Source organism: Penicillium alfredii (assembly GCF_028826965.1).
Source record: "Penicillium alfredii strain IBT 34128 chromosome Unknown utg000012l_segment0_segment0, whole genome shotgun sequence".
NCBI classification, from domain to species: Eukaryota; Fungi; Ascomycota; class Eurotiomycetes; order Eurotiales; family Aspergillaceae; genus Penicillium; species Penicillium alfredii.
In genome coordinates this window covers 1467553-1493494 of record NW_026622709.1, presented here as the reverse complement: position 1 = coordinate 1493494, position 25942 = coordinate 1467553, and the positions used below count along the sequence as shown (strand labels likewise).

The 25942-nt window shown below is 52.7% G+C and overlaps 9 protein-coding genes across 9 annotated transcripts; 7 read left to right on the top strand and 2 right to left on the bottom strand.

Moving 5' to 3' along the window:
- Positions 1–177: 177 nt before the first annotated feature.
- Positions 178–2332, bottom strand: NUU61_010093 (uncharacterized protein; the record flags this gene model as incomplete). The annotated part of the gene is made up of 10 exons (XM_056660618.1): positions 178–326; positions 413–512; positions 576–682; positions 756–1166; positions 1224–1485; positions 1543–1880; positions 1937–2089; positions 2143–2157; positions 2228–2241; positions 2292–2332. The coding sequence occupies 10 exons, from the start codon at positions 2330–2332 to the stop codon at positions 178–180; spliced, it is 1590 nt and encodes a 529-aa protein (XP_056507116.1).
- Positions 2333–2730: 398 nt separating this feature from the next.
- On the top strand, positions 2731–3861 carry NUU61_010092 (putative NAD binding Rossmann fold oxidoreductase; the record flags this gene model as incomplete). The annotated part of the gene is made up of 2 exons (XM_056660617.1): positions 2731–3057; positions 3121–3861. 2 exons carry the CDS (start codon positions 2731–2733, stop codon positions 3859–3861), a joined length of 1068 nt encoding a protein of 355 aa, XP_056507115.1.
- A 560-nt stretch (positions 3862–4421) lies between these two features.
- NUU61_010091 (putative glutaminase) lies at positions 4422–6647 on the top strand (the record flags this gene model as incomplete). The annotated part of the gene is made up of 1 exon (XM_056660616.1): positions 4422–6647. One exon carries the CDS (start codon positions 4422–4424, stop codon positions 6645–6647), a length of 2226 nt encoding a protein of 741 aa, XP_056507114.1.
- A 635-nt stretch (positions 6648–7282) lies between these two features.
- NUU61_010090 (uncharacterized protein) lies at positions 7283–9679 on the top strand (the record flags this gene model as incomplete). Its single annotated transcript, XM_056660615.1, has 4 exons — positions 7283–7291; positions 7425–7578; positions 7636–7747; positions 7870–9679. The coding sequence occupies 4 exons, from the start codon at positions 7283–7285 to the stop codon at positions 9677–9679; spliced, it is 2085 nt and encodes a 694-aa protein (XP_056507113.1).
- Positions 9680–11018: 1339 nt separating this feature from the next.
- yap1 (putative bZIP transcription factor AP-1/Yap1) lies at positions 11019–12906 on the bottom strand (the record flags this gene model as incomplete). The annotated part of the gene is made up of 3 exons (XM_056660614.1): positions 11019–11178; positions 11241–12385; positions 12439–12906. 3 exons carry the CDS (start codon positions 12904–12906, stop codon positions 11019–11021), a joined length of 1773 nt encoding a protein of 590 aa, XP_056507112.1.
- A 1588-nt stretch (positions 12907–14494) lies between these two features.
- Positions 14495–15474, top strand: NUU61_010088 (tudor domain-containing protein; the record flags this gene model as incomplete). The annotated part of the gene is made up of 3 exons (XM_056660613.1): positions 14495–14545; positions 14603–15320; positions 15386–15474. 3 exons carry the CDS (start codon positions 14495–14497, stop codon positions 15472–15474), a joined length of 858 nt encoding a protein of 285 aa, XP_056507111.1.
- A 1311-nt stretch (positions 15475–16785) lies between these two features.
- On the top strand, positions 16786–17208 carry NUU61_010087 (uncharacterized protein; the record flags this gene model as incomplete). Its single annotated transcript, XM_056660612.1, has 1 exon — positions 16786–17208. One exon carries the CDS (start codon positions 16786–16788, stop codon positions 17206–17208), a length of 423 nt encoding a protein of 140 aa, XP_056507110.1.
- A 55-nt stretch (positions 17209–17263) lies between these two features.
- On the top strand, positions 17264–21234 carry ncr1 (sphingolipid transporter NCR1; the record flags this gene model as incomplete). The annotated part of the gene is made up of 3 exons (XM_056660611.1): positions 17264–17536; positions 17596–21055; positions 21131–21234. 3 exons carry the CDS (start codon positions 17264–17266, stop codon positions 21232–21234), a joined length of 3837 nt encoding a protein of 1278 aa, XP_056507109.1.
- Positions 21235–22042: 808 nt separating this feature from the next.
- NUU61_010085 (putative importin beta-4 subunit) lies at positions 22043–25650 on the top strand (the record flags this gene model as incomplete). Its single annotated transcript, XM_056660610.1, has 4 exons — positions 22043–22088; positions 22147–24466; positions 24681–25417; positions 25472–25650. The coding sequence occupies 4 exons, from the start codon at positions 22043–22045 to the stop codon at positions 25648–25650; spliced, it is 3282 nt and encodes a 1093-aa protein (XP_056507108.1).
- Positions 25651–25942: the final 292 nt, after the last annotated feature.

Here is a 25942-nt window from a genome sequence, read left to right as displayed (position 1 = left end):
TGAGGATCGAGGACGACGCCTCATCTCAAACAGTCGCCTTCTGCAACCAATCCATTGTTGGAGGGATAGCTCCCTTGTGATCAGGGTGTGTTGTTCACACTGCCCAACCTTTTTCCCCAGTCCATTAGTTCTCTATGTCCCTTGTCCCATGAGGCCCTGCTTCAGCACAGGCGGCCACTAGCCTTCGTTGCCTTCATCCTCCTCTTTCCACTGTTTGCGCAGTGCTTTGACCAGTGAGTCCATGTTCCATCCAGTCCTGGTGTGCATAGCCTGTAACAGAGATTCTGCGGTCTCCTGGTCAAGGCGATGCCGCAGGACCCAGCCCCCTTCCATTAATCATTAGCATATACTCACAATGGAACAGACTTAATATTCACGGGCGGGGAATCAACAAAAGTCTGTGCCAACTTACAAGCCATCAAGCTATGCCTCGCCGTGAACAACGTATTCTCGGCCTTAACGTTTGACTGCGCCAGTCCCAAGACCACAAGCAGGTGATGACGGATATTTCTCTGGGTCATGATTAGACCTATCAGCCCATCAACTGCAACTGAGAAGAGAGATCTAGAGCATACCTCGACAGCCCGTGATAGCCGTAGGCTTTCATACGCCGACGAGGCCATTGGGCATTCAGAAAGAGCCAAAACAATCTTGGCAATGTGATAGTACTGAAGACCAATCACTATCCTCATTGCAGCGGTGTCAATTTAAATCCAGCGGTATGGTCCTATATATGGACAAAGTCTTTTACTTACCATGCACTGGTAAGAGCATCCAAATGACGGGAAAGCGTTGGCCACGCTCTGGTCCTCGCGGCACAACCCTAATAGGTTCAAACGTGGACGGCTTTGAAGAATACCACTCTTCAATTGTAAGGTCCATGCCATGCGTCGAGGCAGATTGAGTGAAAGCGTTCTGAAGGACCTTCGCGAGAAGAAACACCATTCTGCTTGACCATGCGAAATCATCATCTCTCTGAAAGACGTCAGACTGATCAAAGCTCTGGAGATTGGTCCCCAACGGACGTTGTCGAGTCAGCGAAATATAGATATCTTCACGAAGACAAAGCCAGGCGGCAGCTTCCCCTACACCACCAGATGAACCAAGTGTTGACACCGTATTAAGGATATGTGTGGTGCCGGTAAGATGAAATTGATTGTCCTCCCCTTGAAAGTGTTAGTTTCGATCTCATTAGATTCGCAGAGGTTTGTCATTGGGCCTACCATCCATCTCTTCATGTTGACGAAGAATGGCAACAGCAGCAAGGATATCTTCTGTCATTTGCTCTTGGCCCCCTGAGAGGGCCGGGATCAGAAGCTGAACGCAACAATTATGATACTGCAATGCCTCCGTTGCATCCCCGCTGGCCTGTCTATTAAGATGCCGCGAGGAAAACGCCAGAATTGCATAGCGCAGAACGGGCTCTTTGAAGGCCCTCACTGGCACCTCTGTTCCAAAGTGACGATGAGGGTCTGCTATATCAGCCTGGATGCCAGCGTGTTAGCTGGGGCTATTCGACACCCTTGGATTATATCAGCCCACCCATAAGGCCATGTTCTCAACGAAGTTTCTCATCAGAACAGCTTCCCGCTCCGTCAAATTATAGAGTGACTCTGAACCCGACCTTGTTCTGTTGGGTGTTACAGGCACCAAAGATGATTTCGATGAAAATGGGTCTTTTGTGGTGGAGTGCGGTGACAATTGAGATGGGAGATCAGATCCATGGGATAGCCTTAAGTCGAGGCTCCCCTGCGTCTGAAAGTCAGTTCTGCCTCGTTGTGCCACGTGGATATATGGATCATAGATCAATCCCGAGGGGCCCTCGGGCTGCCAATCCGAGTACAGACCGGCAATCTCGGCAGTCTCATCGTGGAAGCGTACTAAGACGCGGTGTTAGGGTTTCCATGATGTTGTTCCTAATGGGGATGAGACATGCCTTTCCCGTGAAGCTGGGGCCAATGGCCTTGACCAGGAAACGCAGCATCGGGGTCTTTGGGCAGTGCCAGGCCGGTCCGGAATCGAAGGTTGGTTCTGTCACAATCTACTGCCGCTTGTCGACAGTGCTGGCAACCTCGGTCATCGGCATCGCCTATGAAATTAGGTCAATCTCATTGTCTTCTCCAATTCAGGCATGGAACATACATTTCAAATGCCGAACTGTCCAATAGGCGGCTGGTTCAGCAAGTCCTTTGTATCACACCATCCTACTCTCCCCACGGGGACTTACCCCGGCATCGCTGACTGGGTCAATTAGTACGATCCACTGCAAGAAGCAAGCTCGGTCCACCTACCACCCTGCAACAAGCCGTTTCCTTCTCAGTCGTCCAGACATGGCGACTCATGTTTGGACACGGAGAGAATTGCTTCATGAAATGAGGGGATTCTTTCCGGCACCAAACCCCACTGGGGGGTAAACGCGACCCACCGAGGAAGTGGGCGAAGCCGAAGTCAATTGACGACCGGCAGAACCTGAGCTCACCGCCCTGGTCGCTCGGTCTGCCCTAGAACTGCCTATTCAGGCACATCTAGCAATTCTTTCCGTTGGAACGCAAACAATGGTGCAGGGAACTCTTGCTTTCGTCTAAAAAGCTCAAAGCTCCGCTAGGACACATGCATTCAATACAGCTCCGCTCTGAATTATTTAAACCCCCTCGAGGGGACTTAGAATGGAGTTTTGGAGACCATCATCTACTTTGGTTTTGTTAATTCATCCAGTGTGATATTTCCAATATGGCTATTCGAAAGCTTCAGGTTGGCATGGCAGGCTTGGGCCGCGTGGGTAAACTCCATGCCATCAATTTCCTTCAACGCACTCCTCGTGCACAGCTGGTTGCAGCTTTTACCCCTGACCCTGCCGAACTTGCCTGGGGCAAGTTGAATCTTGAACCCCATGGTGTCACTTTATACAGCAACTATGATGAGATTCTCAAACATCCTGGGATTGAAGCTGTGGCTATTGGCACGGCCACATCTGTGCATGCTGAGGAGGCCATCAAGGCCATCGAGCAAGATCTGCATGTTTTGTGCGAGAAGCCACTGTCTACTGATGTTGAAGTGGTAGGATTGCCCTGAAAGACTTATGTTCGGTGACGTGGGCTAACAAATATTCTCGGGTGACAGTGCAAAGCAGTGGTGCAAGCCGCAAGGAAGAAGCCTCATCTCAAGGTCATGTGTGGGTTCTCGAGGCGCTTCGATGACTCGTTCCGCGATGCCCACGATAAGATGGAACAAGGACTTATTGGACGGCCCTCAATCATCCGCAGCCAAACCTGCGACAAGTTTGACCCATCGGGCTTCTACGTCGAATACGCAGCCTGGTCCGGTGGTGTCTTTATCGATATGTCGGTCCATGATATCGACCTGACCCTCTGGTTCTTTGGGGATGATGTGCTCCCTAAAAGCATCTCAGCCCATGGCATCACCGCCGTCCAGCCAGAACTCAAGAAGCACAAAGACTACGACAATGCTGTCGGGATCGTGGAATTCCAAAACGGCAAGATTGCCTATTATTATTGCTCGCGGATGATGGCCCACGGCCAGGAGGATACTACTGAGATCATTGGCACCGAGGGAAAGCTGACGGTCAATGGCAATCCCCAGCGCAACTTGGTGAACCACTACCACTCTGGCGGTATCACGCGCGAAGTGCCCCCGAACTTCATGGGTCGATATGGTCCCGCCTTTGTGCAGGAAGCAAATGAATTTACGGCGGCGTGTCTGGATAACACACCTCTTCCCATGAAGCTCACGAATGCGGTCAAGGCCGTTGAGATTGGGTCCTATCTCCAGGAAGCCTTGGTGACCGGAAAGCAGATCCACTTCGATGAGATTGGCCGGCGCATCGAAAAGGCTCAGCTGTAGTGGTTTTGAGTAAATAGAAATGAATGCTGTTCTCCAGACACACTATGTTTACTAGGCTGATGAAGTTAACGATGCCATGTATAGCAGTGCAAGGTAGGGCAAGCAAGGTCACCGGATCCAGACAATTGACATTTTCCATCTGAACTCTCCCAGTTGCATTCTAAATCAATTCCCAGTGCCTTAAACCATCTTTTGAACATTCTCAGTCTGATTCTGAGACCTTCCACGACGCCAAGCCACCCATCCCGGGGTCAATGGATTTAGCCCAAACATGCTATTCCGAAAATGGAGTGTTGTCGCAATCAGCAGCATTGACATTGCGCGGTGGGGTTGTCCCCGTCTCAGATGACGCCAGAGGATTGGCGATCAGCACCGTCGCCATCAGAACTTCCTTTTCTGCCTAATCTCTTTGCCTCTTTGTCTGTTTTAGGCATAGCAGCGTTCCGGCTTACAATCACTTGCCGACTACTTCATTCCCTCACAACTCAATGCGCTCGATGCGCCCGGTCAAGCATCCAACGTCTGAATAGTTTTCGATACAAAATCTCCGACCATCTAACATGCGATTTAACTTGCAAAGTCGCCTGGGACTGGGTTCCCTCTGTGCGTCGGTGTTTTCTTTCTTGTGTGGCGACCAGGGCCATGTCTCCTATCATTCGGCCCTTCCGCCATCTTACCCGCTGGCCGTCCGCAATCCCTATCTGTCGACCTGGATGCCCAGTGATCGCGTCAAGCAATTGCCTTATGCCGAACCGCAGTTCTGGGCGGGGCAGGAACTCGGCTGGTCGGTTCTTGTGCGTGTAGATGGCCAAACGTACAGTTTGATGGGCGTGCCAGACCCAGGCACCAACAATATTCGTCCTGCCACCGTGCACCACGCCGAGTATACCGCCACTCACTCCCTCTTCCATCTTACTGCTGGGCCGGCGGAGGTCACATTGGACTTTCTTTCTCCGGTCTCGCCTTCGAATTATCTTCGGCAATCGCTCCCTTTCAGTAAACCATCCTCATGGTTCCTGATAAATTCTTTTAAGCTAATTTATGAGCTGGCAGGCTATTTGACGGTCCATGTGTCCGAGTCGCAAGGCCAAAATATCCAAATTTACTCCGACATCGATGGTCGGTGGACTGGCCAGGACGAAGGCTCGGCGCGCGACTTTGAAGAAAAGGCCGGGCTTGCGATTTACTCGCTCACGGTACCTAATGCAACGACATATGCCGAGATTGACGATATGGCTCTATGGGGCCAAGTAGTCTTCACTTCCCGCCCTTCTGATCTCAGCAATCTGTCTGCACTCTCAGGGAGTCCCGATGTGGTTCGAGGGTTGTTTGCGAAAAAGGGAAAGCTTTCTAGCCAGGAAGGGTTGTGGGCTCCGGGCAGTGTCGTTGGCCTGGCACATGAGTTGGGCCAAGTCACCGGTGGTGCCTCTGTGAATTTTGTCGTTGGGTACGAAAGAGAGGCGGCCATCAACTATCTAGGTAAGGCATACACCGGGTACTACCGAGCCGGGTATCCGACGACCCCGGAGGCGCTCTCATTTTTCATGGAGGACTATGGAAATGCCCTTCTGGAGTCCCTGAAGCTGGATCAAGAACTAGTTGGCTCGGCCACAGCCGCGGCTGGTCCCAAATATGCGGATATTGTCGCCCTCTCGACACGACAAGCATACGGTGGAATTGATGTGACCATCCCGAACGAGTCGCTTGAGACGGACAACGTACTGGCATTCATCAAGGAACTATCCAGCGATGGAAATGTCAACACCATCGATGTGATCATGCCGGCCTTCCCCATCTACTATGTCTTAGATCCAGACTACATCCGCCTGCTGTTGGAGCCCGTGATGAAGTACTTGGCTGCGGACCGCTGGCATCTGCCCTACGCCATTCACGATATTGGATTCCACTATCCACATGCCATTGGACACGATAACCAGAAGGCCGAGCCAATGCCAATTGAAGAAAGCGGTAACTTACTAATTCTGGCGCTCGCCTACGTCCGCGCGACTGGCGACATCAGCTGGGCAGCTCAATACATCCAAATCTTCCAGAAATACGCCGACTACCTGGTGGACAACAGCATCAATATTGCCAACCAACTCTCCTCCAATGACGCCGCTGGGCCTCTCCCCAACGAGACCAATCTGGCCATCAAAGCTGCCGTGGGACTCAAGGCGTTCGGTGAACTCAGCGGCATGGACTACTACTCCCAAGTCGGCGAGCAGCATGCAGATCTGCTCTTCGAGCAAGGCCTGGGCACCGATGATGACAAGACCCACTTCGTGCTACAGTACCCCGATCTCCCAGAAACATGGAAGGCCCCATACAACCTCTATCCGGATGTGTTGCTGAAACTGAAGACATTCCCAGAGGCCGCGTATCAAATGGGAAGCGAGTTCTTTTCTTCTTCGCGGGGCGAGTACGGTGTTCCATTAGACAACCGCCAGGACTGGGCCAAGTCCGACTGGAATATGTGGCTGGCCGGTACCTTTGAGACGAGCACGCGGGACGAGTTCGTCGACGACCTGTGGGCATTCATGACCAACGGCAAGCACACCTGGCCGTTTTCTGATCGATATGTCGCGACATCGGCACTTGGCAATGAGCCCGGCGTCCCGGTGCTGTGTCGGGCTCGTCCGACTGTCGGTGGCCACTTTGCGCTGCTAGCCCTGGAAGGACCCCGATCAATTCGATCTTTGTTTGAGCCTGAGTACTTGCCGGGGGCCGTAAATAAACAGGGTCAGAAACTACAGCATGTCTTCGATAACCATATTGAGGAGCTGTGATTGTTATAGTAGTGAATTAGCACTTCAGACGAGATTTTACCCTTGATTCAATTCATTCTCAGTCTTGACCCCCCCTCTCGCAGTGGCTCGAGGACATAGTCATAAACAGAGCTTGGGAAGACCGTGTCATTCCATTCAATACTTGCAGAGCTTAGGTTAAACTACATATGGGCACGTGTATGAAAATTCATAACGGAATTCCGAGGTATACTATACCGAATATGCCTGCGGAAAAAGACGCAGTGCGACAGAGCCTTGAGATATACTTGAGCAGACAAGATCAAACCTCTAGAGTAGGTGACCACCGACCTTTCAGACAACAGCCAGGAAAATTTAGGCACGGAGATGCTCAGTGAATAGTTTTTTGGCTCGTAAATATAAACATAACGACCTATCCATGGATATCTCCTTACACTCAAGTACACAGGCAATAAACGCGGTCGCCAGGGGTGCTTACCTAATCTGCATGTCACGCCTGTTGCTTCATCGCGAGGAAGTTGATCTTCTTCAACTTTCTTCCCCTTCGACGTCACCCCTCCATCTCCCCTTCCCTCTTCCGTCTTTATTTCTCCTCTGTCTCCTCCTCATCTCCCCAGCCAGACAGTGCCCTTGACGTGGTGACTCCGCCGATACTCATGGCTTCTGTAAGTGCACCTTCCTCCAGACCGTCTCCCCTCGCTTTCGCGGTTCGCCGCAAACTTCCTGATTTATCGAAATACTCCCACACAATGAGCTGGACGATCAAAATACTAACAATTCCATTCGTGCGAATTCCAGCCCCGCCCTCACAACTTCGGTGCTCAAGGCTATCCTCTCTCGAACGGTGCGACGCCCGCTGGTCCTGTGCCCGGGGCCGCACCGCTTCTTCCCAACAATGGCAAAGTGATCCAGAATGGCCCTACTAGAATTCTTTGCATTGCGGATGTCCGAGGTAAGACCCCTTGGCCACTTTCGGGAAAAGAACGGTGCTGATGAGCCTGGGGTGTAGGAAACCTGAAGTCTCTGAATGAGTTGGCCAAGCAAGCTCGCGCAGATCACATTATCCACACGGGTGACTTTGGTTTTTACGATGATACTTCGCTGGAGCGTATTGCAGACAAGTGAGTCCAGCCCTAGGGACTTTTTGACATGTCCGGTGTGCCCGATGGCAAGACGGCGTGGTGGCCCACCTAGTTATCAAAATCTCACGGGGACGCTTGGCTAATCTTCCGGAAATAACCAGGACCCTCAAGCATGTGGCGCAATACTCTCCTCTGCTCCCCGAGAATGTGAAGCGGACGATTGCACAGGTCCCGCCCCAGCAATCGATCAAGCAACGCTTCGCACCCGAGCAGCTACCCCTCTCCGAGCTTCCCATGCTTCTCGACAAGAGAATCACCTTGGACGTTCCTGTGTACACAGTGTGGGGTGCTTGTGAGGATGTCCGGGTGCTGGAAAAGTTCCGCTCCGGCGAATACAAGGTCGACAAACTGCATATCATTGATGAAGCCAACTCGCGCCTGCTTGATATCGGCGGCGTGAAGCTGCGTTTGCTGGGATTGGGAGGTGCTGTGGTGATGCACAAGCTCTTCGACAATGGCGAGGGGAAGACGACGATTGCCGGTGGCCAAGGCACTATGTGGACCACACTCCTCCAGATGGGCGAGCTAATTGACACCGCCAATCGCGTTTACGACCCGTCTGAAACTCGGGTATTCGTCACGCATGCCTCGCCCGCCCGCGAGGGCATGCTAAACCAGCTCTCCGTTACGCTCAAGGCCGACTTCTCTGTCTCGGCTGGTCTCCACTTCCGTTACGGGTCTTCCTACAACGAATTCTCCGTCAACCCCTCCCTGGATCACTACCGTGGCAAGCTGGCCGCGTCGAAGGCGTCGTTCACCGATGTCTGGGAGACGGTTCGTGGCGAGGTAGAGTCGGCCATCTCGTCCAACGAGGCCCAGAAGACTCTGTTGGACAATGCACTGGATGTGGTGCAGAAGATGCCTTCCATCGCCAACGGTGGCAACCCATTTGGCGGCCCCGTCGCTGCTGGTAATGCTGCTGGTCAGGTGGACGAGAGCGCTTTCAAGAACATGTGGAACTTCAACCTGGCGGATGCCGCATTTGGATACCTGGTTCTGGAGATCGAGGGTGGACGTATTGCGACGGAGATGCGGGCTCAAGGTTTCAACTTCGCTCACCGCAGTGGCAAGCCCCAGGCCGGTGGTGTTCCTCAGCCCGTTGCAAGTGGCCTGCCTGCCACCACCGCTTCCCCCGCTCCCACCGGTGCCGCTCGGGTGCCTGCCGTGACTCCCCAGTTTGGTCAAACTCCTCCGGCTCGGGGTGGTCCAGCGCCTGCCCAGCAAGGCCCAGCCAAGGGTCAGCCCGCCCGTGCCTCGCCGGCCCCTGTTATCCCCAAGGCTCCTAGCCCCCAGCCACCTCTTGCTGCTTCGGCCCAGCCTGCCGGGGAAGAAAAGGCCGCTGGTGCCGATACAAACGGCACGGCTCAGCCTGATAAGGCGAGCGAGTCCCCCGCCCCTCGTGGAGAAAAGAAGCCCAGCAACGGATTGTTTGTGTCCAACGTTGAGAATGAGCAGGCGATCCGTGACCTGCTTCCCGAAGAAGACAAGGCCACTGTGGTCAAGATCGAGAAATACGGCAAATTCAACCACGTTGTGACATTCTCCACCGTCGAGGAGGCCAAGGCTGCTCTGGATCGCCAACCCACGGAGCACAAGAAGTCCACTCCTCCTGGCCAACCCCGCAAGCCGAACTTCAAGTTCTTTGAAGAGCGTCCTCGTGGCCAGGGCAACGCCGGAACATGGCAGTCCAGTGCCCGGGGCGGTGGTAACGCCGGCCAGCGTGGCTACCAGAGTGCCAGTGACAGTGAGGGTGCTCGTCGGGGTGGATTCGGTGGCCGGGGCCGGGGCCGAGGAGACCGTGGTCGTGGTGGACGAGGCCGGGGCAATTACAAGGGAGGTGCTGGCTCAGCCGACTCTCCCGCCCCGTCGACTCCGTCGGGCGACAAGCCTGCCCCGTCTGGTGACGCCTGATCGGAGATCCGTGCTTGTCGTTCTCGGCCATCTCTTTCAGGCCGTCGACCTCCAACGACTGCTTCGTTCTTCTACGCCCTTTCATGCTGATTCCATGTCCCGCGCTTGCGCCATATTTTAATTCTTTTGTGTCTTTTTCCCCCTGGTGAAACATTTGCAAACTCCCCTCGATTTTTACCACTTCCTTTCTTCCAGCGAGATTGAGTCCTGCTTTCGTGTTCCTCGAGAAAACCCGGGATGTTCCTGTCTGTCAGGCCTCATCTGGGTGCTTGCTTGGGGGTCGAACCACGGCTCTTGAGGCATATGGATACGGTCCCTTCGGGGGTGAGCGGGTTTATGGTGAAGTCCGCGGAGAGCACGTTGATGTTGACGCTGTGACACCGAGGAAGAAAGAAAAAAATGAGAGAACGCAAAAAAAGAGAAAAAAAAAATTACAATCAGCCTTTCCCCCTGTTTATCCTCATATCTTTTCTTCATTTTTTGTACTTTACCTCCTTTTCCCTGAAAGAAGAGACCAACATCGATACCCTTGCAGCTTCGTTTTGTGTTTCCGGGTTGCTATCTATGCAGTTGAAGTGTAGATCCTCAAACAAATCACTCTCGAGACGAACATAGCATCCTGGGTTGTCCCAGTTGGATTCACAATAATCCCCGAGACTAAGAATCTAGCCCGGGAGCTATGGTCATGAATAGTCTTGGGGACAGCAAGGAAATACTAGAGATTAAACTAGGGCAATTACCAGCAGTGAGTTGCAAGAGATGAGAAAAAAAAAGGCAAAAATTGTTTACAAGGAAAAGAGCAAGGAGACATTGCAATCAAAGCGCACGCCAACCCAAGAAATCAAATTCGCCTTGTTCCGCCCTTGAATTAACCCCCCTGTCCAATACAACCGAGTCCTAACGTCCAGCAGCCAGACAAAACGTGTCTCTCAAATAAGTAAAAGGCAATGGTGAAACTGCGTATGACAAACTGCGTGGTTCCACTCTTCTGCAATCGAATGGAACACAGGTGGTGTCGAGGCAACATGAAATGAGACTTACTACTAAACAATAAGAAACAAACAGGAATGGAGAGAAGAGAGAAGACAGAAAAACCAAAGCAGGTTAGCCACCCCAAAAAGAGAGAGACTGAAAAAAAGAAGCGCCGAGGGCGTCAAGTTTGCATTGTTCCAAATCAAATCCATGTGAAGGATGCGTATTTTTCCTAGCCAAATATTCTTCGTTCCTGCGTTCGAGGTGTGGGTATGAGTGAACAAAATGACAATAAAACAATTGAAGGGGTGCGTGAGTCGTGAAATGAGGTCGGGATGCTGGGCCATTCGGAATACCGAGCTACAGCTCAAAGCTGGTTTCTGGCTCGGCCCATGATGGCGTCGACATCGTTTTGGTCCACGACTACGCCGCCCTCTGAACAGCGCGCCTTGGTGCGAAGCTCGGTGCAGAGATTGTCAACGTCGATCTCGCCGGTGCGGAATTTCTCCATAGATTGCAACCGATCCCTGCCAAAATTATGTCAGTATTAGAAATAGAAACAGCTATAGTACGGGGTTGGTAAACATACCAAATCTTCGTGCACGACAACATCTTTGACTTGTCCTCTCCTGGAACGACTTCATCCTCCAGTTTCTTATCGTTTTGGCTGACAGCATCCTTCTTGGGCGGTTGCTCAGTGGCCGCCTCGGTGATGTTGTGAGATGGACTGCCCAAGTCCGGCAGAGGGAATGCATCATTGAAGAAGGATCCAAAGTCCTGAGAGAGTACAGCGTCTTGGGGCTCGCGCCAGTCGCCAAACAGCACTGGATCGAATTGACCACCATTTTGCTGTGCCAGCCAGTCGAGTCCAAGAGTGTCGTCTCCAGAGCCCTCGGTGGGTTCTTCGGTTCGGCCAGGCGTATTGTTAGACGTGTTGTTGGAAACGCTGTTGGACTTGGCTTTTTGATCTCGCACGGCTGGAATGGGATTATTGATATTGCCACAAGCCATGCCAAGTTGCGCGCAGAAAGACTTTTCACCATCAATGGTGGTGTGTATGCCGCAAGCATCCCCATGATGTGCCTCGTGGGACTTTGCGTCGTGGGGAGAGTTCATGCTTGGCTCGGGTGAGGTTCCGTTCGACGAAAGTAGCTGACTTTGATGCGAGTCGGATGATGATGATGGGGAGTCTGAGGTCGAAACATCGAGAGGGGATTTGTGATTGTAGCCCGGCTTGGACGAGGTTGAGCTGCTGGGGGTGCCGTTGGAGCGTGCGCCGTTCGCCTTGGTACCCGCGGCATTCGTGCCGGTGTTGGGTCTGGCTGTGTCGCGACTCAACACCCCCGGAGCACGAGGAGAGTTGTCCTTGGACTTGGACTGGTCGTTCTTCCCCGCTTGCCCATTGAAAAGATGTCCACCGGGCAAGTCCCCGAACTTGGGGAAATCAAACAAGAACTCGCTGTTGTGAAGGCCCTGGGAGCCTTTGGAGTGAATACCCGGGATGGCACTCATTGCCGATATGCCGCTACCATTGCTCATCCACGAGAGTCGCTTGCGGTATTCGCGCAGCTCCACTTGCAATCGTTCCACCTGGGCGCGTAACAAGCCATTCTCTTGATTCGCCGTGTCTGACGACTGCTGCAGCTCATCCACCTTGGTCTCCAGGTCCTTCAAATGCTTCTCCTTGCGTTCCCTGAAGGCCCTCTGCGCGGCGCGGTTCTGAGCCTTGCGCTTCTGTTGGGGCATTAGTTCCGGCCAATCAATCAGCGAAGTGAAGGGGAACATACAGTTGTTGGCTCCGAGGTCAGTGGCTTCCTCCCAGGCTTCTTCGCCTCGCTTTCCCGTCGCTTTCTCCCGTTCTCCTCGCCATCGATCTCAGATTTGCCGTCCATGGACTTCCTCTTCTCGCCGAGCTCATAGTCGAACGTCGACGCACTGCCCGGAAGATCCCCAATCAGATCCTCTGAGTTGGGGAACTCAAAATCCACCTCGGGGTTAAAGTCCAGGAAGGGACTTTCGTCATCGGCATACCGAAAAGCATTGGGGTTGGAGTAGCTGCCGTCGAGACCGTCGGACGGAGGACCACTAGGACCATTTGACGAAGCTTGATCCGGGCTGTGATCAGGTTTGATGTAGGAAGCATTGGGTTCGGGCTTCTGGGAGGGGTTGTTGGAGGAGAGGGCAGCCAGAAGGAGATCTTGCTGGTTGGGGTCGAGGTACAGCCCCTGCTGGTAAAGCTGGTCGTAATCGCCCATGATGTTCAACCGGTAGACAGGAGCCCGTCTGAGTAGAGGGATAGGATCGAGATAGGTGGCAAGGTCGACGCGAGACGAAGTGGGGTGAAACAGGTCGGGCTTTCCGCCCGTCGTTCAAGATCGATAAATTGCTGAGGTGGTCTGTTCGATGATCACGAACAAACCCAATCGCCCCCAATGGAGCTGGTGCGGGGACTTAGAAAGAAGGTCACGGGGTGTTCTGAAGAAAAATGGGCTTATCGAGTGAAAGAAAAGTGACTATCAATGAGATTGAGGGGTGCCAATCGAAGATGCAATAGCGGGGGAGATTTTGGACAGGGAAAGAGGGGTGTGAAAGGAAAAAGATGCAAGGTTACAAGATGCGGCTGGACAAAGGACCCGCCCCGATGTGGCTAGGACACAAAACGAACTGGTTACCGTAAGCAAGCAGAGGGAGGATGAAGAAGAGAGAGAATTGGGTGAAGGCGAGGGGAACGGGATTGGCCCGAGATCCGGTGATCCGCTGCTTAGAAATCCACTTCCATGGCCTTCTTTCTAAGGTTTCGACCATTGACCCTGGAAATTTTTTTTTACATTTTACCTCTCTCATACCTCTGGATTATTACCCCTAACAATACAGTATCATTTACTGCCTAAGTGTACATCCCAGGCTGATGTGAACTGGCCTCAGGCAATGTCCTTCCATGATGAGTCATTTGGGCATTGAGGTCATTAAATATAACCTTGGAAGGTTAAAACCTTCGACGTGTCAGGATTTGACGGTCGGGGACTTCAGGGTCCACACGATCCGAGATATTCGAGATCAGCCCATTCGTGTGAGGTGGCGAATACAATCCTTGGAATCCATGGATATAACTTGAGGCCTCTAATGACGTTTCCATCTGGAAGCAAAAAGTCTGGGGCCAACTGGTCAACTCTCCTGTAGAACCAGACATGGTTCTATGTGGTTCAATCACTTGACTATTATTGCAGTCTATTATCGCAGATCAAGAAATTACCCAGCGTCTGGTCCCAGTATATGGCTCCGTGTGCAGATTAAGAGTTGAAAGTGGCATTGTTCACCTGAAACCCAGAAACACTCTAGGGCTATCTGACCGGACAAATCCGCGCGGGTTGAAGGGTAGAATATCTTGTTTTTTATGGATTCGAACACTAAGAACAAGTCTGAGTAGGAAAAAGAAAGAAATGACCGAAAGTATCAATCCGGTCCCACTGTCGATCCTCGCCTTATCAAGCTTATCGAGGTACTGTATATAGATGCCATGGTCGTAGGATGCGCTCTTGAAGTGAAGTACACTTATATTGATATCGGTTAATTTATATATTTCTCTCAATTTTCCGAATATTGACATCTCTTGGTCTGACTTATGGTGCTGGTTCTTTTGGGACACAAATTGATAGCTTGCGCTTTTGATGTATGAGGCTTGTCCAGTCACGTGCCCTGGGCGACATGTGGGAAATTCGTCGACTCCGCGCAACCCACTCCTCACTTCAAGACAGCCTCGATATTTTCGCTCTATCCCCCTGTTGGATCCTTTCTGCCCACCATTCCTCTTTTTCTTAGTACTACACTCCTAATCAACCCATCATGTCTGATGTGGCTGCCCTTGAGGCAGAAGTGAAGGAATTCAAGCTTCAGGTACGACCGTGCGACCGACTCAACTACAAGGACCACACTAATGGACATGGCGCATAGCTTGAAACGGTGCAATCGAGCTTGCAGGTAGACCCCGACAACACGGAACTTCAGAGCCTCAAAACTGAACTCGAAGAACTCATAACCCTCACCGAAACATCCATCGCCGAGCTCAAACCCGCTGCACCTCCGGCACCGAAACCAGCACCTCCTAAAGACAAGCGGTCTCAAGAGCCACCCAGTCGCAAACCCACCGTTGAGCCAACAGAGGAGGCCGCACAAGCGCTGGCCTCTTTTTCGGTTAATGACAATGTCCTGGCCCGCTGGGTCTCGGGGGACAACGCCTTCTATCCCGCTCGCATCACCTCCATCACTGGCTCCTCCAACAACCCCGTTTATCTGGTCTCATTCAAGTCCTACGCGACGGTGGAGAACCTGACGGCCAAGGATCTCCGGCCCATCTCTGGCACTGATTCGCGAAAGCGCAAGGCTGATGCAACCTCAGGCAGTTCAGCGTCACCCTCACCCGCACCCGCACACCCCAGCGTGATCTCGGCGGCCGCCGAAATTAACCCGACGCTGGCCAATCAGGCTCGAAAAGAACCGAGCCATGCCAATGATGGACCGGCCCGTCCTGCCAAAGTGCCACGTAAGGTGAAGGCCACTCGCGAGCTGGAGGAAGGCAAGAACAAGTGGAAGGACTTTGCCACCAAGAGCAAGGGGAAATTTGGCAAGAAGGAGAGCATGTTCCGGACCGGGGAGGGCGTCAATGCCCGAGGTGAGTTTTTCCTTCTCCGTGCTGTCTAACTTGTTCAAATACTGACTTTCCTTTTTTTTTTCTAGTGGGATTCACGGGGTCTGGCCAGCAAATGCGCAAGGATCCAACAAGGACGCGCCATATCTACCAGCCAGTGGACGATGATGGCTACTAAAATGGTTATTTCATGTCCCCATGGACCAGCTTTAATGTTCCATTTCAACTGGTCCTGGGTAAACGGCTATGTCACATCCCACTTGATGATATCTTCTTGTTTTTTATTTTCAATTTTTGGTCTCATCGCTAACTGAATCCTTGGCGATGTAGATGCAGTCATTTTTGTCTGGTCTGCCATAAGACCCGGAGTTTTGTGTATAGACTACACGGCGGTTTAGCAAGGAGTCAGTTTCATTGGCTTTTTCCTCGGCACCAGAGTTTGTCCATAGATTGATGTAACCCTTTGATGTTGTAGATCTTTACTAGTAGATCCGTCCTTTGAGACTAGCGACTCTGCTGTCTTACGTTGGGTAGGACTCTCCTTTGCTGCTGAAACGGTATCCCGCTACACAAGATAAAAAAGCTAAGATGAGTCCATTGGGTTTGGTGTGGAATATATACATATGCCAGATTCGATAGTCCCAATGTGTGCACTGTACATACATCAGTGACCTGAGACCCCCGGGCCGTTGGGTGATTGGTCATCTGAAGGGTCCCGTGACTTCAATGGTGCCAGGGTTAAATAGCTTCTTCACGGCCTGCTCGTGTCTTGTAGGTAACCCTTGGCGGATTTCATAAGTATTACAATGCCCCCGTGTCATCATCATTCACAATGGAAGTTCAATCTCCATCAGATGGGCTTTCCGCTCACTCGAATCAATTGCCATCACTCCCGATCCAAATGCCAATCGAGGTCCTTGACCAGCTGCGCTCCCTCTATGCTGACAAACAAATTGAGAGGTTCCGAGATGTACTAGATTCGCTTCACTCAGGCGCCTATCTTGGACCCTTCGACATACAAGACTTGGATACAGTAATGATCCGATGCGGTTAGGCGGGACGACACGATTTACTACCGAGCTTCTTCGCCGTGGTTTGCCCTTCGCGCCAGATTATGCACTAGAGGCAGCCACGTCTAAAGCAAAGAATGTCCTCGAAACATTCTTCAAAAATGGCTGGGATATTAATAGCCCAATACGTGAGGCTCAACCGCCAGTTCTCGGGTAGTTGTCGAGAAGTTAAACAAGACGGAGGTCGTGGAAGTTCTCGAAGAGGCGGCTGGCCTACTTTAATGGAGGGACATCTTAAGCATAAACAAGAGAATCCGTGGGCTTGGTTAGGACGATGGTTCTTAAAGAACACCCTGAAAGCGCTGTATATGTTGCAAGGGTCCCGAGGTCAAACGACAGAAACTTGCTCCCTGGTGACCCCGAATTCAAAAGAAAGTTGCAACTTGACGAGAACATGTAGAGATGTACATGCGATGGAAATGCCGGCCTCGACTCGAACCACGACTGCGTCAGATTGCTGTGTGTGCCTGACGTTAGCACCCGGCAGTACTTCCGAGGTACTTGCGGTTGCGTGGGCGCTGTGCGGGGACGGAGGTACCCGTGTGGTTCTCCGCCTCGTCCAGTGCACGTCATGGCGCCCTTTGCTTCTTCAGCTCTTCATCGTTTGTTACCTTAACTGGACCACCTCCGCCCATTATTACCCCCATTCGCTGGGACCTCGAGCCGAGAGTTGTTTACGTGAGACGCATTCCTCAGTCCACTGTTTTGGATTAGTGTCGCTCCTTGCGCCCGCAGCTCCTGAGCTCGGCCTCAACCGTCCCCACAACGGCGTGACAGGTGCATGGCTGACCATCGATATTGAATGCGTGCGACGTGCCTATCGACCGACACCGTCACGGTAGCTTTGGCTTTGACTACAAGCTCCTTCCTATCGTTCCAACCCCGACCCCGACCAGGATGCGACAGTTTGGGTTGATCGCTGCGATCGTCGGGCTGAGCTCTCTCGCCCTCCAGCCTGGTGTTGTGAGCGCACAGGGCGAGACAAAAATTCATGAGCAGGGCCGGTGTGCCATCCGCGGACACTGTGGGAAGAAATCAATCTTCGGGGGCGAGCTTCCGTGCCCAGACAACGGGCTGGCGCAGCGACCGGCGGAGCCGGTCCGGAAGAAATTGGTCGATTTGTGTGGTAGCAAATGGGAGGAAGGCCCGATCTGTTGTGAAGATAAGCAGGTGAGACAACCTCAGCGTCCAGTCGATCAAAATCGTCGCTAATCTGATGCTGTGATTAGATCGATGCACTCTCCAGCAACCTTAAACTCGCCGAGGGCATTATCGCGTCTTGCCCGGCCTGCCGAGAGAACTTCTTCAACATCTTTTGTACCTTTACATGCTCTCCAGATCAATCGCTTTTTGTCAACGTGACACAGACCGAGGAAAGCAGCTCGGGCAAGCAACTGGTGACCGAGTTGGAGAATGTTTGGTCGGAAGAGTATCAAAGCGGTTTCTTCGACAGCTGCAAAAATGTCAAGAATGGTGCTTCTGGTGGCAAGGCAATCGATTTCATTGGCGGTGGTGCAAAAAATTACTCGCAATTCTTGAAGTTCTTGGGAGACAAGAAGCTGCTGGGCAGCCCGTTCCAAATCAACTACCGCACTGAGCCCAGCGGCCCTGACTCTCAAGGTATGAGTGCTCTGTCGATCAAGCCCAAGTCCTGTAATGACTCCGATAAATCATTCCGCTGTTCCTGTGTCGACTGTCCAGAGGTGTGCCCTGAGTTGCCACCTGTGTCCACCCACCGAGAATGCCATGTGGGACTCTTGCCGTGTTTGTCCTTCACGGTCATCCTCATCTATTCCGCATTTTTACTATTTGTCATGGCTCTTGCCAGTTATGTCACGGTCAAAGAACGCCGGTTCCGCAAACCCGAACGAGTTCGCCTTCTCCAAGATCCAACACCGAGTGACGACGAAGACGAAGGAGAGGTCGTGCAACGAGGAGGGTACTTGGAGCAGCCACAAGGGGTGTATAAACCAAACTCTCTGTTATCTGCACTATTCCATCGCATCGGTGGTGCATGTGCACGTTTCCCGGCGATCACGATCTCCTCCAGCGTGATTGTAGTGGTGCTGTTAAGTTTGGGCTGGCTACGATTCACCGTTGAGACGGACCCGGTTCGTCTCTGGGTAAGCCCCTCCTCGGCAGCCGCACAAGAGAAGGCATTTTTCGACGAGAGCTTTGGACCATTCTTCCGGGCCGAGCAAGCATTTCTAGTCAACGACAGCTCAAAGACGGGTCCGGGTCCAGTTTTGAATTATGATACCCTCACTTGGTGGTTCGACGTGGAGTCCCGGGTACGGCGCATGATATCGCTTGACCAGGGTCTTAATCTTGATGATGTCTGCTTCAAGCCGACTGGTGACGCTTGCGTCGTGCAATCCTTAACTGGCTATTTTGGTGGATCTGTCGCGAATCTTGACCCTGAAACATGGAAAGATCGGCTAAGGCACTGCGCGGAGTCTCCCGGTGACCTCGGATGTCTCCCGGACTTCCAGCAGCCCCTGCGGCCAGAGATGATTCTCGGCGGATATGAAAGCTCCGGGGATGTTCTGGATGCCCAAGCGCTCATTGTGACATGGGTGGTCCGCAATTATGCACAAGGGACCGAGGGAGAAGAGAAGGCCATTGACTGGGAAAACAGCTTCCAGCGCGTCTTCGATGTCGTCCAAGAGGAGGCTTCTGAGCGCGGTCTTCGAGTCTCCTTTAACGCCGAGGTTAGCTTGGAGCAAGAGCTCAATAAATCCACCAACACGGATGCGAAGATCGTGGTTATCAGCTATGTGATCATGTTCGTTTACGCCTCGCTGGCTCTGGGTTCTGTCACTGTCACTTGGAGGTCTCTCCTGACCAATCCAGCCAATGCTCTTGTCCAGTCGAAATTCACCCTGGGCATTGCAGGTATTGCGATTGTTCTCATGTCCGTCTCGGCCTCGGTAGGATTATTTTCAGCTGCGGGCGTCAAGGTGACCTTGATTATCGCCGAAGTCATTCCATTCTTGGTCTTGGCCGTCGGCGTTGACAATATCTTTTTGATTGTGCATGAGTTTGAGCGGGTCAACCTCAGTCACCCGGACGAAGAAATTGATGAACGTGTCGCTCGTGCGGTTGCGAGAATCGGACCTAGTATTTTCCTGTCGGCGCTGACCGAGACTGTGGCTTTTGCTCTGGGAGCATTTGTCGGCATGCCTGCCGTCAAGAACTTTGCCGCATACGCGGCAGGGGCTGTTTTCATAAATGCCATCCTGCAAATCACCATGTTCATCTCTGTTCTCGCTCTGAACCAAAAGCGAGTCCAGGCTCTTCGTGCCGATTGTTTCCCATGCTTCAGTGTTCGCAAAGCAACCTCCTTTGGATTGTCCGAGGAGCAAATCTACGAGGATCAGGAGGCAGAAGGCGCCTTGCAGAGTTTCATTCGTCGGGTCTATGCACCTTTCCTGCTGGACCCCCGTGTGAAGGCAGTCGTTGTGATTGTCTTTCTTGGTCTATTAGCCGCTGGCCTGGCGTTCATTCCCGAGGTTGCTCTTGGGTTAGATCAGCGGATTGCTCTCCCCAGCGACTCTTACCTCATTCCATATTTCAACGACCTCGATTCTTATTTTGGCAATGGACCTCCGGTGTATTTCGTTACTCGTGATGTCAATGTCACCAACCGACAACACCAGCAGCAACTCTGCGGAAGATTCACCACTTGTGAAGAGTACTCCTTGCCATTTGTCCTGGAACAAGAGTCCAAACGCCCAGAGGTTTCATATATTTCTGGGTCTGCTGCCAGCTGGCTCGATGATTTCTTTTACTGGTTGAACCCTCAACAAGCTTGCTGTAAAGAGAGTGGCAAGCTCTGCTTTGAGGACCGCGTCCCGCCATGGAACATTTCTCTATATGGAATGCCAGAAGGGCCCGAATTCATCCACTACGCCGAAAAATGGATCAATGCTCCCACCGACGCTTCTTGTCCGCTTGGAGGCAAAGCCCCGTATAGTGATGCCGTGGTGATCGACGAGCAACACACCAAAATCAACGCCAGCCATTTTCGCGCCAGCCACACTCCTCTCCGGAATCAAGACGACTTCATCCAAGCGTATATAGCAGCCCGCCGGATCGCCAAGGATATCTCGCAAGAACACGACATTGATGTCTTCCCGTACTCGAAATTCTACATCTTCTTCGACCAATATGTCTCTATCGTCGGACTCACCGGGACTCTCTTGGGCTCTGCTGTTGCCATTATTTTCCTTCTGACCTCTGTCATTCTGGGGTCGGTTGCCACCGGTGCTGTCATTACTACCACGGTGGTCATGATTGTGGTTGATATCATTGGGACCATGGCCATTGTCGGTGTGTCGTTGAACGCCGTGTCGCTGGTCAATTTGGTGATATGTGTGGGCATTGGCGTGGAATTCTGTGCTCATATTGCCCGTGCATTCATGTTCCCGTCGCGCTCGGTCATGGAGACAGTGCCTCCCAAATTCCGTGGTAAGGACGCTCGCGCTTGGACGGCCCTGATCAATGTCGGCGGCAGCGTCTTCAGCGGTATCACCGTGACGAAGTTGCTGGGCGTCTGTGTCCTTGCTTTCACCCGGAGCAAGATCTTTGAGATTTATTATTTCCGGGTCTGGTTGGCACTGGTCGTGTTCGCTGCGACTCATGCCCTCATCTTTCTTCCGGTGGCTCTCAGCTACTTTGGCGGCGGTGGTAAGTTTCTTTTCTTAACTATCATTACCTCCACCACTACGTCAGTGCGATTAGAGCAATAGTTGACATCTACAGGTTACTTCGACCCTGCCTCGGATGGCGGCCTGGAAGCAAACCTCGCCTCGCGTGGCTACCGTTCATTGCTGGTGGATGACGATTACGACTCTGACGACTACTAGGCGCTTCTTTAGATATTGGCTCTGTTTAGGTTCTATGGGGGTTTGTGTGCTGGGAGTAATTGGACAAGTAAACGAGATGTCTCTGTGGTCAATGCGAAAGCAACAGCAGAGAATTGGAGTTATAGGACTTGGCTGGGAGTTTTCTTGGTTATCAATCTACCTACGCGGAGCCTATTTGCAATCTTACAATCTTTTCAACTATATATATATGCTTTGCTTTTTTTTTCAACCCTTGCGATTATCCTAGATGTGTTGTGATTAAATTGCACTGAGGAATTTATACCTCGAGTGAATTCGGTTGATACAATGCCCTGGGTCGATATATAGAGTGCTCATGCACACTACATATCCTGTCTTCCCTGACTCTTTATTGCATACTGCCGGCAATGTTATTCGAAACTTAGCTTTTCCTAATTTTATGAATCTAATTGTATATTTCATCCCATTCTATGCCGAGAGAAATCCAAATGTGAAGCACAACATGAGTGCCCAAGGCCCACACTAAACCCGATGCATCCGACCCACCCCTGCTACTTTTTTTTTCTGCCGCTGTTTTTTTTTTTTTCTCCCTCCCACCACCCTCCTTTCCCTCCTCTCTCATCTTTCCTTTTTTCTTTTTCTTTTTCTCTTTTGTCTCTTTTGTTTTTTTGTGATACCCACTGAGCCATTTGTCTTTTTTCGAAGACAAACTGCTTATCTTGCCCCGGTTGCCGAACCTCTGAGACAGGGGCCTGGGACAACCCCGCGACGTCCACGTTTGAGTGAAAAAAAAAATATCTTTCCCTCTCACTCATCACACCCTTGCATCATGGATCAAGGACGATTCCTGCAGCAATTGCAGACCATCCTGAACCGTAAGTCGCTGCCTTGTCGAGGTTCAACAAAATTTCCCCAACTCACGTCTTCCTGCAGCCTCCCAGGGAAATGTCAAGGAGGCCACCGGGATCCTGCAAAAGGAGTTCTACAACCAGCCCCAGTCGCTCGTCTTGCTCATCCAGATTGCCACTGGCCATGAGGACCCGAATCTGCGCCAGCTGGCTGCCGTCGAGGCCCGCTCGAACGTGTCCAAGCACTGGCTGAAGATTGCCGCCGACCAAAAACCCCAGATCCGGGAGCAGCTGCTTCGGTCAACCATGGGCGAAGGTTCGTCGCTTGTCCGCCACTCTGTGGCCCGGATCATTTCGTCTGTAGCCAAGATCGATCTGGAGGATGGCGAGTGGGCTGATCTGCCCTCTATCTTGTTGCAAGCTGCTAGCGGCGGCAACCAGGATGAGCGTGCTGTCTCCATCTACATCCTCTTTACTATCTTGGAGACTCTGGGCGAGGGCTTCGAGGAGAAGTTCAACGATCTGTTCACCCTGTTTGACAAGACCATTCGGGACCCCGAGAGCGCCGAGGTCCGCATCAACACTCTCTTGGCCCTGAGCAAGCTGGCTATGCACCTTGATTCGGAAGAAAACGAAGCCCCTGTGCGCGTCTTCCAGGGCATGGTCCCGGCCATGGTTGCTGTCCTCAAAGAAGCCATCGACCAGAATGACGACGACCGCGTCATGCAGGGTTTCGAGGTCTTCCAGACCCTGCTCGGCTGCGATCCCGCCCTGTTGACCGTTCACCTGAAGGACCTCGTGATCTTCATGAACGAGATCGCTGCCAATGCCGAGGCCGATGAAGACACTCGCACCCAGGCCATCAGCTTCCTGATGCAGTGTGTGCAGTACCGCAAGCTCAAGATCCAGGGCATGCGGATTGGTGAGCAGCTCACCCGTAGCGCTCTGCACATTGTCACCGAACTGGATGACTCCCCTTCGGCTGATGATGATATCACCCCGGCGCGCTCCGCCCTGGGTCTTCTGGACATGCTCGCCCAGAGCCTGCCTCCCAGCCAGGTTGTCGTCCCCTTGTTGCAGTCGCTGGGCCAGTACTTCAACAACAATGACCCCAACTACCGCCGTGCCGGTATCATGGCCCTCGGAATGTGCGTCGAGGGTGCTCCCGACTTCATCAGCACCCAAATGAAGGACATCTTCCCCATGGTCCTTCAGCTCCTCGGAGACCAAGAGCCTAAGGTGCGTCAGGCCTCGCTGCATGCTGTTGCCCGTCTGGCGGATGACCTGGCCGAGGATCTGAGTGCCGAGCACGAGCGCCTCATGCCCTTGCTTTTCAAGAACCTGGCCAGCGCCATGCAGGAGTACACTGGTGAGGAGAAGGGCCCCACCGTGGACATTATGAAGGCTGGCATCAGCGCCATTGACGCTGTTGTCGACGGTCTGGACGAGAATGATGTCGCTCCCTACCAGGCTGAGCTTGTGCCCATTCTGCACAAGCTCTTCAAGCACCCCGACTTCAAGATCAAAGCTCTGGCGGCCGGTGCTCTTGGCTCGCTTGCTTCCTCTGCCGGTGATTCGTTCCTGTCGTTCTTCGACGAGTCGATGCACCTGCTACAGGAGTTCGCTGCCGTCAAAGACAGCGAGGAAGAGCTGGACCTCCGCGCCAGTGTCACCGACGCCATGGGCGAGATGGCTGCGGCCGCCGGTCCCGAGCGGTACCAGCCGTATGTCGAGCCCCTGATGCGTGCCACTGAGGAGGCTCTGCACCTGGGTCACTCCCGTCTCAAGGAGAGCACCTACATTTTCTGGGGTGCTATGGCCAAGGTCTACTCCGAGCACTTCTCTCCCTTCCTCGACGGCGTTGTCAAGGGTCTCTTTGCCTGCATCGAGCAGGATGAGACTGAACTCGACGTCTCTCTGGGCGAAGCTGCCAAGGATCTTGTCGGCCAAGAGGTGACTGTTGCTGGCCGCAAGGTCAAGGTTGCCAGTGCCGATGATGACGACGACGTCGAAGGCGAAATCGAGGACGTCGATGTCGAGGATGACGAGGACGCCTGGGACGACATCACCGCCACCACTCCCCTGTCGCTGGAGAAGGAAATCGCTGTCGAGGTTATTGGCGATCTCGTCACTCACACCCGCAGCTCATTCTTACCCTACTTTGAAAAGACCATCGAGATGGTGATGCCTCTGGCCGAGCATCCCTACGAGGGTGTTCGCAAGAGCACCATCAGCACTCTGCACCGCTCGTACGCCATGCTTTTTGCCATTGCCGAGGAGAGCGGCCAGATGCCCAAGTGGCAGCCTGGTCTGCCCCTGCAGGTCCAGCCGGCTAAGGAGGTTAAGAAATTCGGTGAGATCCTCATGACTGCCACCATTAAGATGTGGACTGAGGAGGACGATCGGTATGTTCATCTTTTTTCTTGTTTTCACGTCGTTTTGTTTTGTTTTGTTTTTCAGTTTTACATGATGATATCACCGCTTAACCCAGCTCACTCAGACACACCAAAGAGTGTGGTTGATGTGAAACGCGAACTTTATCTGATAAACATATCATGTCAATTTTTTTTTTTTTTTTGATTTTCTTTTGGAAAATTTCAGCTGACAGGTCGATACCAGTGCTACTGTCGCCGATATCAACCGCAACATGGCTGAGAACCTCCGCTACTGCGGCCCGGCCCTCATTGCTGACGAGACGGCGCTTCACAATGTGATCCAGATGGTCACCGATATCATCACGAAGCAGCACCCTTGCCAGATCGAGTTTGACCCCGATGAGGACACCCTGGTTGCCGGTGACGAGACTTCTGAGTTCGACTGGGTGGTCGTGGACACTGCCCTGGACGTGGTTTCGGGCATGGCTGCCGCCCTGGGTCAGAGCTTTGCTGAGTTGTGGAAGGTGTTTGAGAAGACTATCCTTCGCTACGCAGGCAGCACTGAGTCCCTGGAGCGTGCCACCGCTGTCGGTGTGCTGGCTGAGTGCATCAATGGCATGGGCGCCGCCGTGACCCCATTCACGTCCGGCTTCCTCAAGCTGCTGCTTCACCGCCTGGGCGATGAGGACCCCCAGACCAAGTCCAACGCTGCTTACGCTGTCGGCCGTCTCGTCGAGCACTCGACCGCGGATGCCGAGATCGTCAAGGAGTTCCCCACCATCCTTTCCCGCCTCGAGTCTTGCTTGCAAATGAACGTCTCGCGCCTCCAGGACAATGCCACTGGCTGTGTCAGTCGCATGATCCTGCGCCACCGTGACAGTGTCCCGACCAAGGAGGTTCTGCCCGTGCTCGTGGACATCCTGCCCCTCAAGAACGATTATGAGGAGAACGAGCCCCTTTACCGCATGATCTGTCAGATGTGTACGTTTTCACTCCCCTTTGTTTTACTTGAATGATAGCTAACGTCGGTTCCAGACAAATGGGAAGATCCCACCATCCGCGACCTCACCCAGCGCCTACTGCCCGTCTTCCAGTCGGTTTTGACTGGCGACGAGGAGCAGCTGGAGGACGAGCGCCGGGCCGAGCTCATCGAGCTGGTCAAGTGGCTGAACCAGATGCAGGCGGGTGCCGCGCCCTGGGTGGAGCAGCTGTAGAGTGAATTGACGACTTGTGATGGGATGGATGCGTAATGGATAGACAGGGCTTGAAACCCCCCGAGATGACTAGACGATACCCCGGCGGCGGTGCACATGATTGATGATCCAAAAGTTGCTGTTGTACATACTTTTTATGACGTGATTTGTTTTTCATTCTCCAGGGCTGTATTCCCCTTAAGATGTTTGATCGGCTGTAGTTCGGACCTTGATTTGGCATTCTCGCAATACGGAGAATATTCGAGTTAATTAGCCTGATATTTGAGGACTTCCTTGCCCAACTCAGTGCATT